Source organism: Elephas maximus, chromosome 5 (assembly GCF_024166365.1).
Source record: "Elephas maximus indicus isolate mEleMax1 chromosome 5, mEleMax1 primary haplotype, whole genome shotgun sequence".
Classification (NCBI taxonomy): Eukaryota; Metazoa; Chordata; class Mammalia; order Proboscidea; family Elephantidae; genus Elephas; species Elephas maximus.
In genome coordinates this window covers 89,174,220-89,190,009 of record NC_064823.1, presented here as the reverse complement: position 1 = coordinate 89,190,009, position 15,790 = coordinate 89,174,220, and the positions used below count along the sequence as shown (strand labels likewise).

Genomic DNA, 15,790 nt, shown 5'->3' with positions numbered 1-15,790 from the left:
CTGTGTGTGGAATTTTTTTGTTTTTTACTATAAAATTGCAAAGGGTCAATTAATAAAGGGAAAACAATAACTCAAGCATATTCAAGGGCAGTGCAGAAAATATTTTTACTCTTTCCAATCAAAGACTTCATAGTATTATGTAATTTTAGAGAGGAAGCCACTTAAAACCACTCAGAACTTCTGAGAGAAAGAAAAATTTCAGGAAGAAATACTTTATGTTTCATGAGGCATACATATATTTGTATGAATGCACGTCATTTATACAGAAAATGTTTCTGAAAATGCACAGTGAAAACATCGTGATCTTTTCACATCAACAGGTTGGGGTTCCAGTGAGTTTCATGTTTTCCGGTTATACAAATGTACATAACTCATCACAAACATAGAATTTTTTCACAATTTACCAAATGAGAATAATACCTTGAATATAATCCACCTGATGACTGGAACTATTTCAAGAGGAATAATGAGGAGAAATTTATTTAAAAACACTCAAGATTATTCTTCCTAAGGGAAGAATTAGCTAACACCAGAACAATAAACCAAGAGTAACATATCTTCGGAAATCAGAAAAGGCTCAGCTCTTACAAAGTATGGAGGAGAATCTTTCCACAGCTTGAACCATAATGGCTGAATGAAATATAATGCTCTCACTCATCATGCCTGTTAGTCTTTTGGTTAAAGAGGCCTACTCCCTCTTTTTCTTCTTTCCTGTCTTGTAAAACTTTTGAAAACCAAACAAACAACATTTTATGACAAGAAAACTAACAATTGCCACACAAGCCAGTAGAAACCCAATCACATCCAAAGAGTGGTACTGGTACCAGGTGAGGCTGAGGGCAGCTGGGCGAAGGTGTTTGGCTCCTTTGTGGCGCATGACAAACTCGATCCAGAAGGTGGCTAGATCCAGGGGCTTAACAGGCTGATCATGATGAATGGCTGATAACCTCATAGCGTTCTCTTTATAGCTGAAGAAAAATCAAATAGACACCAACTTAGAGAATAAATCAGAAAAGATCAGTAAGTAAAATTTGCATGAAGATCGTAAAAATATGTGCCACGTAAGATCAGAAGAAAAATACATTATTTTCCTCTGAGATGATGATAGACATTTTAATGTATGGGCCAGAATTTGTTGAATGCATATTATTTCAGGATGTAAAGAAAGAAAGAAGTCGGGGTAGGCCATGTATTTTGAGGGTAGAGAATGGAAAGTGCTAATTCTTAAGGACAAAAAAATTAAAAGAAAAGAAAAACTTCATCATCTGAGTGCACAGAGTTAGAATTATCCAGTAAGGAATTGTTAGTGAATCTGGTGTACAAGGTTCAAAATAATATCATTTTCTGAAAATTGGAGGCAGGTCCATGATGAGGTCCAGGGACATTTCCAGGCAAGGCTGGTCAGGAATTGGTATAGACTTTATATCAGTCATTGAGTGGTTAAAAGTGTGAAAGTGAATTGCCTTGGTTTGAATCCTGATTCTGAAACTTACTAGCTGTCTGCTTTCTGCAAGTTATTTATTCTCTTTGTGCCCCAGTTGTCTCTTTGTGCCTCAGTTCTCTCTTTGCTAAAATGAACTGGATGTGGATAGTGTTTTTTAATCTATTGTGAAGAATAATGGACAGAGTTTTAGAATACTTAGATTGTCCCTAACATATAGTAGACTCTCAGTAAATGTTTGCTATTATTATTGTTGTTGTTGTTGCTAGCTTTGTTATTTTAGAATCTGGAGAGTCCTCAGCATTTCACTTTGAGGCATTGCAATTATATTTGTTTCATTCTTTTGCAAATGATTATGGTCAAGCAAGAAGACATGAAAAAATGCATATGGTTTATGAACTCTGAGTCCCAAAGTGCTATAGTATGACACTGTCTTCCTTTCATGTACTTAGTACATGTTATCAGAAGGGAAGTGTCCCTGGAGCAGGACGTCATGTTTGGTAGAGGGTCAGAGAAAAAGAGGAAGAATGTCAGCGAGATGAATTGACGCAGTGGCTGCAACAATGGGCTCTCACAGAGTGATGATTGTGGGGATGGTGCAGAACCGGGCAGTGTTTCTTTTTGTTCTACACAGGATTGCTATAAGTCAGAATGGATGCGATGACACTTAACAACCACCACATTACAGTATTTATCTTCCAAATCAATTCCTTTTTAATTTTAAAACTCTTCCAAATATAATCAAAATAATCACACCCAAAAGGACTAAGACTTTTCATACATTTATGACAGCAATGGGTTTGGTTTGATATCCTCATTTTTCATGGTTTCAATTGCATAAATTTTCAGCCCTAGGTGTTTAACGAAACCCTGGTGGTTAAGTGCTACTGCTGCTAACCAAAAGGCCTGCAGTTCGAATCTACCAGGCTCTCCTAGGAAACGGTATGGGGCAGGTCTTCTCTGTCCTATAGGGTCAGTATGAGTCGGAATCGACTCCGTGGCAACGGGTTTGTTTTGTTTGGTTTTAGTTGTTTATCATTTCTGGTAATGGGATCTAAATATTAGGATGGATATTTTGGAAAGCATTAAATGTAAAAGAAATTTGAGATTGATTATCTCTTGCTGATTTACTTAAAACAGCTTAGAATAGTTTAAAAGAATTAATGAGCCTCATGCTGAGAGAAAGTTCCAGGGCCTTGCAGAGTCCTATTGTTTTAACATTCATGGTCTCTTTTCAACTTTGTTCTCATCTTGTAATTCTTCCAGGTCCAACTTCAGTAATTCTTCTCATCCTCCTTACTGGCTTTTTCAAAACTTCATCCTTGTTCTCAAACCTTTCATTGTCCTCAAACCTCTTACATATCATTTCTCCAGCATCACCCTCCACGTCAAAAATAAACAACCGAATATAACTACTCACGATGGGTCATAGATGACTGTCTTCAAAGCATTGAACAAATCTGTACTTGTCATTGTGTCCATGTCCAGACTCACTGCTGCCCCCTTGACCTTCATGTGAGCAATGTTGTCAGGTTGATCAGCAAACAAGGGAATGCCCACCATAGGGATCCCATGGTAGATAGCCTCATAGATGCCATTGGCTCCACCATGAGTTATAAAAGCTTTGGTCTTTGGATGACCTAGGAAGGGGTGAAATTTAGCAAAATTATTCATTATAATTCTTAGAAATAAAATGGGAAATATAAGAAGCTCAATGAGGCAGTGTTTTCTAGAAAACAGATTATCATGCCCACAAAACTCTATTTAAAGTGTTTTTAGATCTCTGAGCAGGAAGCAACTAGGCCTACTGCAGTAGTAAATGAAGGCTTCATGAAAGAAATGATGTGTGCCTGGACACTTGAGAAGCTAATAGAAGATTGTCAGGTGTACAAGCTGAAGGAAAATATTCTGGATAAAATATTTCATTCTGGACAAATGAACAAAAGAAGAGGACACATTAGAGTATATTGTCTCAGAGAAACAGTGAGAAAAAAGATGGAGTTTGATATGTGGTGTGTTCAAGGCAGGAAGAGGTGTGATGATGGTGGTGCTGGACTCAGAAGAAGGGGTGGTGATCCACTTCAGCAATGGAAAGAATAGGCATGAGGTGAGAGTATTAGGATGATGATCCAGGAGGCTATTAAAAATGTTGTTTGAGTCGTGATTACATGTGAAATATAGATACCTTACTTCTGGCCAAAAGAATTATGACTGTATATTATAAAATGCCAATTATTGTATTTCATCTTTTTCCCTCTAGAACTAGAAAATAAATGTACGGAACTTATGCTTTAGTTTTTAAATTCTTCTATAATAAATGCTCAAGAATTGATTTTCTGTTTAACTTTTATCCCTCTGATTAGCAGTTACCCATATTTTCATTATTTGTTCTCTGGTCTTACCAAGAAGGTCGTTCTGGGGAATCCCCTTGTAGAGCTGAGTATTGGGTCCCAAGTTATCTGGTTTCTTGCCATCAAATCGCCACAGCACCTATGAAGATGAAGAAAATGCTTTATTCCATGAATAGAACTGAAAAGTTATACCAAGTTAGAATTTTGTAAACATGAAAAGATCATCTAGCCAAACCCCTTCCTATGACAGAGGAAATGAGAACAAGAGATGCTAGAAATCATACTACTAAAACACTGAAGTAAGTAGGAATACTCAGGTTGAAGGAACTTATTTTTATATCAAAAAACAACACAAAGTTGAAGGAACTTATTTTTATATAAAAAAATAGCATCAGATAATTCTCTAATAAGTAATTATGGTGTTTCTCCCATGGTAGCTAAAAACATTGAGATTAGAAATGACAAATTCAAGCATCTGGGCATTGTTAAGCACTCATACATCTAGTGTAAAAAACAGTGTGCATTCCCAATGATATACATATTTATGTTCTCATATCTATGTGTTACCCTGGCTCTTGTTTCCTAAATTTCATTTTAACCTGTTTCTTTCTTATTTTTTGAATGACATGGAAGGGAGTTAACTTATGTTCACTTATTCCAGACTTTCAGAAGTAGATTGCTGGATCCTTGTTCCTGGTCTGTCTTAGTCTGGAAGCTCAGCTGAAAACTGTCTGCCATGCATGACCCTGCTGGTACCTGAATATCAGTGGCGTAGCTTTCAGCATCACAGCAACACTCAAGCCCCACAGTAGGACACACTGGCAAACAAGTGGGGGGCTATCATAATAGTTACAGAAAATTTCCATAATCATTAGAACCTTTACAGAGTTGAACAGACTAGTGAGATAGTTGGTCACCATGATGGCACTTTATCTAACCTTTTGTGGAATCTGGGCAAGGGCTGATGCAATCGTATTGGCCCTTTCTTCTGTGATGTTACTGACCATTGACCCAAGAGTAAACACCACAACACCGTGTTTTCCAGAGCTCTGGACAAACTCTTCTATTTCCTGTGAAGACAGAATTTGCTTCATCATGAAACAGCAACAAAATATTGAACAATATTTAAAGATTTGGCCAGAAACAACTTAAGAGAGAAAATCAAGAACTGACAACTAAAACCAAACCCACTGCTGTAGAATCAGTTCTGACTCGTGAACAAATCTCCACAGAATTTCTATTTCCACGGTAACATTTAAGGACGCATTTCTCCAGACTGGGATCTCCAGACCGTTCTTCCATGGTGCCACTGAGTAGATTGGAACTGTGAATCTTTTGCTTAGTACACAAGGTGGAACCATTTGTGCTACCCAGGGATTTTCATTGACAGAGACAAATTATTAGAATAGCGGCTGCTTTTTTACAACACTAATCAGTCAGTTCCTTTGGAAGGCGATGTGTGATATGAGATCTATTGCCTTTATTAGGTATATTTGAGTAAATGTGTGTGGGGGGGATGGGGTGCAATACAAGCAGGAAATGAAATTAAGCAGTTACGCGGTAGTGAGAAGGACACTCCCTCTTCATTTACAGTTATTAACTACTAGTATATATTCTTGGAAGGAGACACAATAGCAGGATCTTAACTCAGCTTTAATTGTATATTGTTCTATTTCTACTGGAGCATCAGATCAGTACAAAAAATTTTGGATAAGAATGGAAAATGTAAAAGAGAAAGTAAGTTTCACCCATAAATTCCATCCTGGAAGTTTTTAAACTCTGTAACCATTCATTCTAGTGTTTATATTATCCACATGCAGAAATGTATTTAAAAAAAAAAACAAACTGTTGCCATAAAGTCAATTCCACTCATAGACACCATATAGGACAGAGTAGAACTGCCCCATAGAGTTTCCAAGGAGCGCCTAGTAGATTCAAACTGCCAATCTTTTGGTTAGCATCCATAGCTCTTAACCACTATACCACTAGGGTTTCTGATGTATACATATGACATATATTTAGAAAACTGTAATCCCACTGTATATACCTTTTTTCTATAATAAATTTGGCCTCATATTGTTTTTAACAATTTGCCTCTTCATTTCCAACTCATATAATGATTGTTTTTGTGTAATCAAGCATTCTTTGATGAAATGATTGCAATAGTTTGGATACACATAAGTTATTTAACCACTCATAAATGTTGGAATTTAAATTACTGTCAGTTTACTTTTATAAATTACTTCTATAAATTACACTGCCAAGCAGATTGATTCTGCACTACTTTTTTTTTTTCTGTGTAGGTTCATATAAGTATACAATGAGGTCAAAGGCTATAATTATTTGTAGATCTTTTGATGCATTTTGCCAAATGCTTTCTTTTCTTATTAAAAACTCAAATAATCTGAGAGTCTAACAATTAATGGAAAAGCAAGTGATATGGGGGACTTTTTATAATAATGGATAACAGTCTTCACATCATTGACTTAGATTCAAATCTTGTTTCTATGATGCAAATAACAACCACTGTAAATATTTATTTTAACTCTCACACTATTATTCATCCTCTCTTTCCTTCTCCTACTAAGACTGTCATTTTCCTTTAATATGAATGGGAAAATTCTCCATGAATAAGGTTAGATTGCAGAAAGAGTCATTAATCTTACTGCAGCATTTGCACCCTTTGAAAGACATTATATGTATATAGTCTAAGCAATTTACACTCAGAATAACTATTGAGTTTTAATCCTTGAAGAGGATTTCAGTTTCATGTTGCTGCCAGTAAGAAGAGAGACAAAACAGATCTTTTAATAGATTACATACTAGTGCAATAAAGAATGCTTGCTTTTTATTTATGTCTTAAAGGTGTAGGAGTAATTTAAAATCGATTCTTGCTGTCCTTCATAAGGAATATTATCCTATATGCTGACAGAATGATTTTGTAAGTTCAAACTAATGGAAATTTTCGGATACAAGTAGCAGAAATTCTTTAGTCTTTATTATGTGTACAGAACTTTTTTGTGTTCATTATATGCACAGGATACATTTTCTGTGTTCATTCTATCACGCAGCTATGCTACAGACACGCATATACTCAAAGGGGAGCTGTGGTGCTGCAATGGCTAAATGTATGGCTGTTAAACAAAAGATCAGCAGTTGGAATCCACCAGCCCATCCTTGGAAATCCCGTGGAGTGAGTTTGGTTTTATTTATTTATTTTTTAATACTCAAAGGGAGTTTTACCTTGGTTTCCTGCAGGGTTGGTATATGGTAGAAAACAATTCCTCTGATAGGTTAAACCATCCCTTTTATTCTCAAAGATGTAAAACTGTGAGGCTTCAAATGATGAATGGTTTTAATGCTGTAAACTAAGGTTTCAAGCAAGCACACTGGGCTTTGTCTACAAATGTTGGAAGCACCCATTTATATTCGCCCATTTATAATGGTTAGGAATGGTCTTCCCCTTAGCTATAAAACAGATGAAGAGCCTAAATCCTTAAAACAAAATTTAAGCATTTTCGCCTGCTCATCTGGTTGCTAAGACATATACATCTACTTTTAAAATCGTCACAGGATATCTGTTCTTTAGGACTTTGCTAGAGAATATAATTTTGATCTACTGGAAAACCAATTCCTATTAAATGAGAAGTATATTTAAAGTGTCTGACACATATGAAATGATTAATAGTATTAGTAGTAGTAACAAAAATAGCAATAACTACAGTAGCCAATAGCACTTTTGGATTACTTTGTGCCAGAGGCATTTGGAGTGTTTTTTATATATTAATGAATATTTTCTTACAACAATCATATGAGGTTGGTAGTATCATAGGAATAGTGTTCACTCTATGACCATTCTAGTTTCCCATCATCTGGTGCCTTATTGCCTGAAACAATCTCCTAAAAGATCCACCATTCTAGTCTTGGTTCTTCACAATAAAATCCAGTAACTGCATCTTGAGGGCTCTTTTGTAAAAGAAACCTGTTCATATCTCTCTCTGGCTTAATTCTTTCCACTGGCTCCCCAATGCCCTTAATAGATGCTTCAAACTCCTTCTGGATCCAACTAAGTTCTTCCACATCATCTGCCTCTTTACACCTCCTCTTCCTGCTCATTAGGAGATCTTTGGGACCACCGTTACTACTATAGCTGCTTTCATTTTGTCTTCCTTTTCCCCCCACCTTCTCTACCTATTCCTGTACACCCTTCACCTTAATTATCAATGACTCTGGGTTACTTTCTATGATCCCTGCTGGGTGTTCCCTTAGCGTTGTGGTATTTCCTTACTATAACACTTTTCATGCTGTATGTTTACTACTTGCTTTGGTTCTATTTTTCCAACTGGAATATAAGATGTGAGTGCATGAGGTGGGGTATGGGAGGGGCCAGGGACCATGTCTGTTTAGTTTCTCTGTATATCCAACCAGCACTAGTTTATCTGGACTATGGTCTTCACTCTAAAAATAATCTCTGAATGAATGACTGATACTTTCTTATGTGCTAAATAAAGAAGGCTTTAATTTATTAGACTATTCTCAAAGTCTCATAGGTATCCCACTTATTTCTGTCATTGTAACGATATTCAGATACTTCTGGTGGCATGGAAATATATGAATTTCTAATTTGTAGTTCACTTTAGCACACTGCTCACATCTTTCTTACTTAGTCAACCATTCTCAATGAAGAAAGTAGAATCATTTCAATTGAAAATACTAAACCAAGTGTAATAAGTTTACCTTAGGCAAGGGATTGGCAGGTTTGCAGTGGAGCCCTCCAACAAAGTGAAAATGTGGCAAGAAAGGGCGCGGAAATTGAAAATCCCAATAGTTTCGAACTAGCCATATTTCAGCTTTCCCCATTGTCTCAGATAATGTAGTTGGTCTTCCTGCAAAGAAAAGAGAAAACAAAAAGTAGAGGAAACTTGAAAAAATTGACATCTGAATGTCCAAGTAATCTTCTGAGGGAAGCTTGCAATAACTGGCTAAAGATGTTTAAAAGTGTGAGAGGAGCCTTCCATCTCTAATGTCACATCAGTACGTCCACCACCAAAAGCAGTTATTAAACCTAAGCTGCTGTAGAGTTAAATATGTATTTACATTATCTAAAGTTGCAAATGTAACAGGTCTACAGATGCAAACAGCTCGAATTTGAACTCCCCAATCAATTAAGCCTCCCATAGCCACAGAAACACCTTTCCCAGAAGTACTCAGTCTAGTTTCTACAAATTTACAAACCAATCCTTGACATTCAGTTTCCCAACTAAAATTTGAGGTTTTTGTGAGTGTGGCTCAATTCCTTGTACCAGCTACGGCATTCAGTTCAAGTGAAGAGCTGAACTGTATTTCATTATTAAATAATAGTATATGCAAGTAAATGCTGTAAATTTTCCAAAAATTATGAAGATAAATGTGCTCACTGTGGATTTTTTTATAAAGAGAGAAATAGTCTACAAAAAATTCAGACTAATAACTTATATGCCAACCCCTCCACAACAACAGAGACATGTAAGACAGGTGATTTGTAAACAATTAGTGAAGAAATGTGAAATCATTAGAAATCTCAGGGTCCACTAGGCACAACTTATATAGAACTATATTATTTTGATTATGGCTATTTGGCTAGCAGAATAATAAAATATTATAGAAACAAATTATAATTTTCAACTCTGGCGTAAAGCCAGTATATTTTTTAACTGAGAAGGAATCCTGAGAAGTTACTATGGAAAAATATTCTAGTTAATAAATAACAAAACTGAGCTACACAAGTATTTTTCCCAATACTACATACATAGTTATGCTAGAAATATGTACCACTCTTCAATCGGCATGTCTATGTTCATCCAGACATTCATGGAAATACAAAATGAATTTTTTAAAGATAAAAACTACAATAAAATGGGTATGTAAATGATTAAAGAAATTCCAAGTGTCTTCATTTGCGCATTTCTGATTCTCGGGAGTCCCCTGTCCTAGAGATTAGCTACTGGGTTTTTGTAACTGATTCTGTAATAGAAGGCTCTCTATAAATATTTGTCAGTTAGCTAGATCATTTCATATTTTCATTTCAGCTTTTACTTACAAAAAAAAAAAATTCCTCTGACTTTTTGTTTACACAAACACACCTTCAAAGGCACAGGAAAAGTTAGGACTTCCTTCGACCAACTAAAAACATAACTTACCTAGTACGTCACTGTAAAACTGATTCCACTTCTTCTCATTAAATGTCTGGAACCAAAAGTCAAAATAAAGCACATATATCATATTTTTTACCCTCTCCATGAATGTCATTCGATCAGGTAATTCTGACATAACAATAGGTACGTAAGAAGTGGGGGATAAAAGTCCTCCACTGTACTTTTCAATTGTGTAGCCAAAAGTGAACCGGACACTATACACAAGGGGTATTTTAAGTAGCTCCGCCAACAGCTCACCACAAGGGCCAATAGCATCTGCAAGAACAACATCAAACCTTGATTCTTGTAGTTTCATCATAAGTTTCTTGTTAAAAACTACATCTTTACAAAGCCTTTCAAGGCAGTCAGAATATTCCCAAATGATTTCTTGTAATACTGAAAAATATGTCCAAAAGGTATCTTTTGGCAGATCATATGTCATTTTCCTGATCGAGTTCATGAAAAGAGACTCAAAATCATCTTTAGTAAGAGATGTAGGATAAACTTCAAATTTAATAGCAGACGGTTTGCTGGGATCAATAAGAATAGAAGCTGAAGATGTTAGAACAGTCACCTCATGACCCCTCTGAGTAAGTTCATCCAGTATTGTCTTTATATTCATCCAATGGCTATATTCTGTTGGCCACACCAGCACTTTTCCACAAGTTCCACAGCTAAAGTAACAACTCAGTTGTATCAGCAGAAGAACTGAAATCCATTTCATGGACATCTTGGTATAAATGAATATCTTTCTTTCAAAAAAATCTGTTCCCTTATTGCCATTGCTCATGCTTATATCTCTGGAGAAATCAATCAAGAAGTTAAAATATAACTCTTACACATCAGAGTAAACACATAACATGAATAGTCAGAACACGTGGATGCCAAGTGGAAAAAGCAAAGTGTAGATGACCTGTGGTTGCCTGAGGGTACTTATGTCCCTTTTATCATCAGTGTTATTACACAGCTAAGTATGGATGACCTAATATTTCAGAGTCACCCATGTTATATGATTGATTTTAGAATAGTGTTAAGAACACTGGAGAGTGTGAGGCCACTTGTGGTTGCAATCTTTCTGACACAAGAACTAAAAACAAAGTAATTACACATTTGCATCAATATATTTTTGGATATCATGATTCAAGGTTTTTATGTCTGGTAAAATCTTTATTGACATATTCACAAAGCAAACAATTCTTCAATTTAATGTGTACCATTCTATGGTTTTTCGTAGATGCACAGAATTGTACAATCATCACCACGATTAATGTTAGAACATTTTTGTCACTCCACAAAGAAATCCTGTGCCCCTTACCTATCACTTCTCACTCTTACGACCCTTTGTCTCCACATGTGTTCATACATGAAGGCTCCATTTTCTCCACATTCTTTTTTTTTTTCTAATTCTTTTTAAAAATATTTATTTTTCCACCTCACCACCAGGGGTTCTGGTGAAAATATAGACACAGCAAATCATACACACATTCACAACTTATACTTGTACAATTCATTGATCTTGGTTACATTCTTTACATTGTGTCATCACTCTTGCTATCTCTACCCAAATTAATTTACCACTATTAGCTTAGATTCTCCACTTTCTTGACACTTTCCATTATTTGTCTTGATTATAGTCAACTAGGTGAGTGTGAAGTTGTATTTCCCAGTGATTTTACTTACACATTTTTGATGATGAATGGTAATGATTCTATTTCATGTGTTCATTGTCGACTTGTATGCTTTCTTTGGGGAAATGTTGAGTCAGATTATTTGTCCATTTTTTCTTTTGGCTATTTGTCTTTATTATCAAGTGTAAGTTATATATTCTTTTCAGAAGTCCCTTATCAGATATATGATTTGCAAATACTTTCCCCCCTTTGAAGGGGTGTGCTTTCACTTTCTTGATTTTACTCTTTGAAACAACATGTTTAATTTTGATATATGGGTTGAGATAAGCAGTTGAACTTCATTACCTTGCAAGTAGATATTCAATTTTCCAATCCCCCTTGTTAAAAAGACCATTCTTTCCCTCATTGAATTATTTTGGTACTCTTGTTGAAAAAACAATTGGCCATAAAAGCGTGGCTGTGTTTCTGCATTCTCTGTTCTAGTTCATAACCTGTACATCTCTCTGTATGCTTGTACCACATCGTCTTGATTAATAACTGTGGATTTGTAGGTTTTGAAATTAGAAAATGTAACCCTTTCAACTTTGTGTTTTCTTTTCAAGGTTGTTTTGGCCATTTTGGATCCCTTGAATTTCTATATGTTTATACAAGTTTGCATACATTTCATTTTTTTCAAGAAAAAGAATTTCATAGTATTATTTAAAATATTTCTGAAACTTTTTTTTACAAAGCAATATGATCTAGGCAACATTCAGCAATATTGCCTGTAACCAACTTGCCTATTCTTTTCAAGGACTATATAATTTATGCCTTTCATTAGAGGTAAGTGTGTTCTCTGATTGACACCCACTTAGGTACTGTAGGGAGTGTCTTTCCATACATCTCATATATACTCATGTTCAAGTATTTCTGAAGCACAGAATTACTTCTGAAGCACAAATGCAGAATTACTGGGTCAAACCAACGTCATTTGGATTGATTATTCCATATTATACTCCTTCAAACATAGTTTTCTCAGATTCTTGTTTCACAAATCTGTGCCAAATTAGTTTATTGCCTTAATTCTCATTTCCCTAATTATTAGGGAGGGAAAACCAAAACAGAAGAACATGCTGAGCATTTCTCAAGCTGGAAAAACTAAAGAAAAAATTCAAGCCTCGAGTTGTAATATTGAAGGATTCTATGGGGAAAATATTACATGACTCAGGAAGCACCAAGTGAAGATGAAAGAAATACACACAGTCTCTATACCAAAAAGAATTGGTCGACATTAAACCTTTTCAGGAGGTACCATATGAGCAGGAACCAATGGTACTGAAGGAAGAATTCCAAGCTGCACCGAAGGCATTGGAGAAAAATAAGGCTCCAGGAATTGGTGAAATACCATTTGAGATGTTTCAACAGATGGATGCAGTGCTGAAAGTACTCACTCGGCCTATACCAAGAAATGTGGAAGACAGCTCCCTAGCCAACTGACTGGAAGAGATCTATATTTATGCCTATTCCCAATAAAAGTGATCCCACCAAATGTTGATATTATTGGACAGTATCGTTATATCACATGCAAGTAAAATTTTGCTGAAGATCATTCAAAAGTGAGTGCAGCATTATATCAACAGGAAACAACAAGAAATTCAGGCCACATACAGAAGAGAATGTGGAACTAGGGATATCATAGCTGATATCAGATGGAGTCTGGCTGAAAGCAGAGAATACCAGAAAAATGTTTACCTGTGTTTTATTGACTATGTAAAGGCATTCTACTCTGTGGATCATAACAAATTATGATTAACATTGTGAAGACTGGGAATTCCAGAACACTTAATTGTGCTCATTAGGAACCTGTACATAGATCACGAGGCAGTCTTTTGAACTGAACAAGAGGATACTGCATGGTTTAAAGTCAGGAAAGGTGTAGATTAGGGCTCTATCTTTTCACCGTACCTGTTCAACCTGTATGCTCAGCAAATATTCTGAGAAGCTGGACTATTTGAAGAAGATGAGGGCATCAGCATTGGAGGAAGAGTCATTAACAACCTGCATTATGCAGATGACACACCCTTGCTTGTTGAAAGTGAAGAGGACTTGAAGCACTTACTAATGAAGACCAAGGCCACAGCCTTCAGTATGGATTGCACCTCAACATAAAGAAACAAAAATCCTCACAACTGGTCCAATAAGCTAATCATTGCCAACCCTGAAAATAAATAAATCTTACCTTCATTTTGTAGATTGGGATTAAGATTCAGAAGTTGAAGGTCTATTCAAAGACACAAAGCAAGTGACTGGCAACAGTGGAATAGGCCTAAGTTTGCCCAACTCTACTCATTTGGCTACAGAGAAAATCCATGGTGGAAGGGACCCAGAGTCAAAAAATGTCCAAAATTTATCTTATGCAAGTAAGAGAGTTTATACTTCGTAAGAAAATTTTTCTTTAAGGAAACATCTTGTAAAAATCTCAAGTTCCTCATGCTAGAAAAATGTCAGAGAAGGATGGGCCAAGAAACAACATGAAAATAATGCAGCTTTGAAATACAGACTTTTTATATCAGGGAAGTAGGTGTAACCAATTCAGGAACAAGCAGGGTATTAGTCCTAAATTAGCATTTCCTCCTTGTAACCAGTGTGTGATGACAACTGTAGAATTCTATGAGGAGAGGGCTAGGGGGCAGGGATGGGATGAAGGACTTAAGATAACCAATGTACCAGGTACACTGAGACATGTTTTAACAATTACATTTACCTGAAAATATAAAGATTAGTACATAAAAAGCCTTTAAAACCACACAGGAAAGAAACAAGCAATTTTACATGGTTATAAATTTTAGTTTATATAACACCTCGAGTTCCCTATCCAAGTTGTGGCTAAGCCAATGAACCAGAAGATGTAATTTAAAATGTTTAAAATTGAATTTAAAGAAGGTTAATGAAACAGAAGAAAAAAATGATAAAGAATGCCCCTCTTAGGAAGAATTAACTGACTTATCTGCCAGGAAAACTGAATGTTTCTTTTAATGTGAAAAGGCTATTTCTTTCATTTGTCCCACTTCAAGGATGTCCAGCTCTATCTGGGCCACTTTGGAGTCCAGCTACTAAAATATGTGTAGTAAGATATTCTACATTCCAGAAAGTGCCTTAGGGTGTTACGTGCTCTTGCATGCACTGCACATGTGTTTGTATGTGCCTGTGTGTGTCTGTGTGTGTGTTTATATGTGCTTATGTAGGGGTGGAGGGAGGATAGAATCAGAAAAGTGAGGACTTATAACAGTGACCTTCTTTCCTTATGTGGCTTACACTTTCTTAAGAAGACCCCCAATCCTAAAGACTTCCTTTGAAATGAGACAAAGTAAAAGCAATCACTGAAAGTCTGAGAGATTGTGTATGGTATAAAGAACAGCACCGAATTTCCTGTGGTAAAATTGCAATAATGCAAAACACATTTAAATTACAAACATATTTTCAACACAGACTTCATTATAAGAACTATAATACTCTGTGGATGCAAAACAGAAACTTCCAGAAAAGGGGAAAAAAAAAAATTTTACCTCACAGATAATTCCCTTCTTCACTTCTTCTTTTTAGTCATTAGTTTTGCTGCTGAAAGGAACCCAGGATCCAGCAGTAATACCGGAAGAGCAGACTAATGGATATTCAGATAGGCTCGCTCCTGTGGCTGGGAAAAAACAAATTAAGGATTAGATCTGAACTTTGTAGTTAATGGCTTTACAGATAGATATAAAACATTCGGTATCTTACAGTTAAGACATAAAAAGTTTGAAACTCACACACACATACACAGAGTTAGGCCCTACTGCTTTAATGCCTGGTAGAGCCAGGAAATACTGAGAAGAAAATGGGTTAGGTTGGCAGCCATAGATTGCTTTGAGGATTTCCACAATTTTCAGAGGATCCGAGAGAAATGCATATTGGAAAGAAACTTGCAGGGTCAGTGCTGTGTCAGCCTAATCATTTCCACAACCTCTCAGCTTGTTGTCTGGGGAGTCACATATACATGGAGTTGGAGTAAAGAAGCTACCAGTGTGTGGGAGAAAAAGAGCTGGCCCAGAAAACACCCCCTACCCTCCAGTCTCACTACCTCAGAACCCTGTTAGATTCTCTTAGGTCCCAATTGTTCAAATCAATCCTTTTGCCAAGGGCACATATCTCAAATTGAGGTACAGCTATAACCACAAGCCC

At 36.1% G+C, this 15,790-nt stretch overlaps 1 protein-coding gene across 5 annotated transcripts; it reads right to left on the bottom strand.

Moving 5' to 3' along the window:
• Window positions 1–688: 688 nt before the first annotated feature.
• Window positions 689–10,695, bottom strand: LOC126077114 (UDP-glucuronosyltransferase 2B4-like). 5 transcript variants are annotated; one of them, XM_049886129.1, is made up of 7 exons: window positions 10,363–10,695; window positions 9,972–10,017; window positions 8,530–8,678; window positions 4,731–4,862; window positions 3,844–3,931; window positions 2,862–3,081; window positions 689–968 (listed from the first exon to the last, which is right to left on the bottom strand). In XM_049886129.1, the coding sequence occupies exons 1-7, from the start codon at window positions 10,693–10,695 to the stop codon at window positions 689–691; spliced, it is 1,248 nt and encodes a 415-aa protein (XP_049742086.1). The 5 variants fall into 5 exon arrangements, with proteins under 5 accessions (XP_049742086.1, XP_049742083.1, XP_049742082.1 ...); XM_049886126.1 differs by having other exon boundaries at window positions 8,530–8,674; window positions 9,968–10,695; XM_049886125.1 differs by having other exon boundaries at window positions 9,972–10,695.
• Between the last annotated feature and the right edge of the window lie 5,095 nt (window positions 10,696–15,790).

What these genes read in the sequence shown, in the direction of transcription:
- LOC126077114 (XM_049886126.1), bottom strand. Translation starts at nt 10,695, where the DNA reads ATGTCCATGAAATGGATTTCAGTTCTTCTGCTGATACAACTGAGTTGT. An exon ending in CTGCCAATCCCTTGCCTAAG is followed by an intron (nt 4,863 to 8,529) that starts GTAAACTTATTA and finishes CTGTCTTCACAG; the next exon opens with GAAATAGAAGAGTTTGTCCA. An exon ending in TCCCCAGAACGACCTTCTTG is followed by an intron (nt 3,082 to 3,843) that starts GTAAGACCAGAG and finishes ACCCCTTCCTAG; the next exon opens with GTCATCCAAAGACCAAAGCT.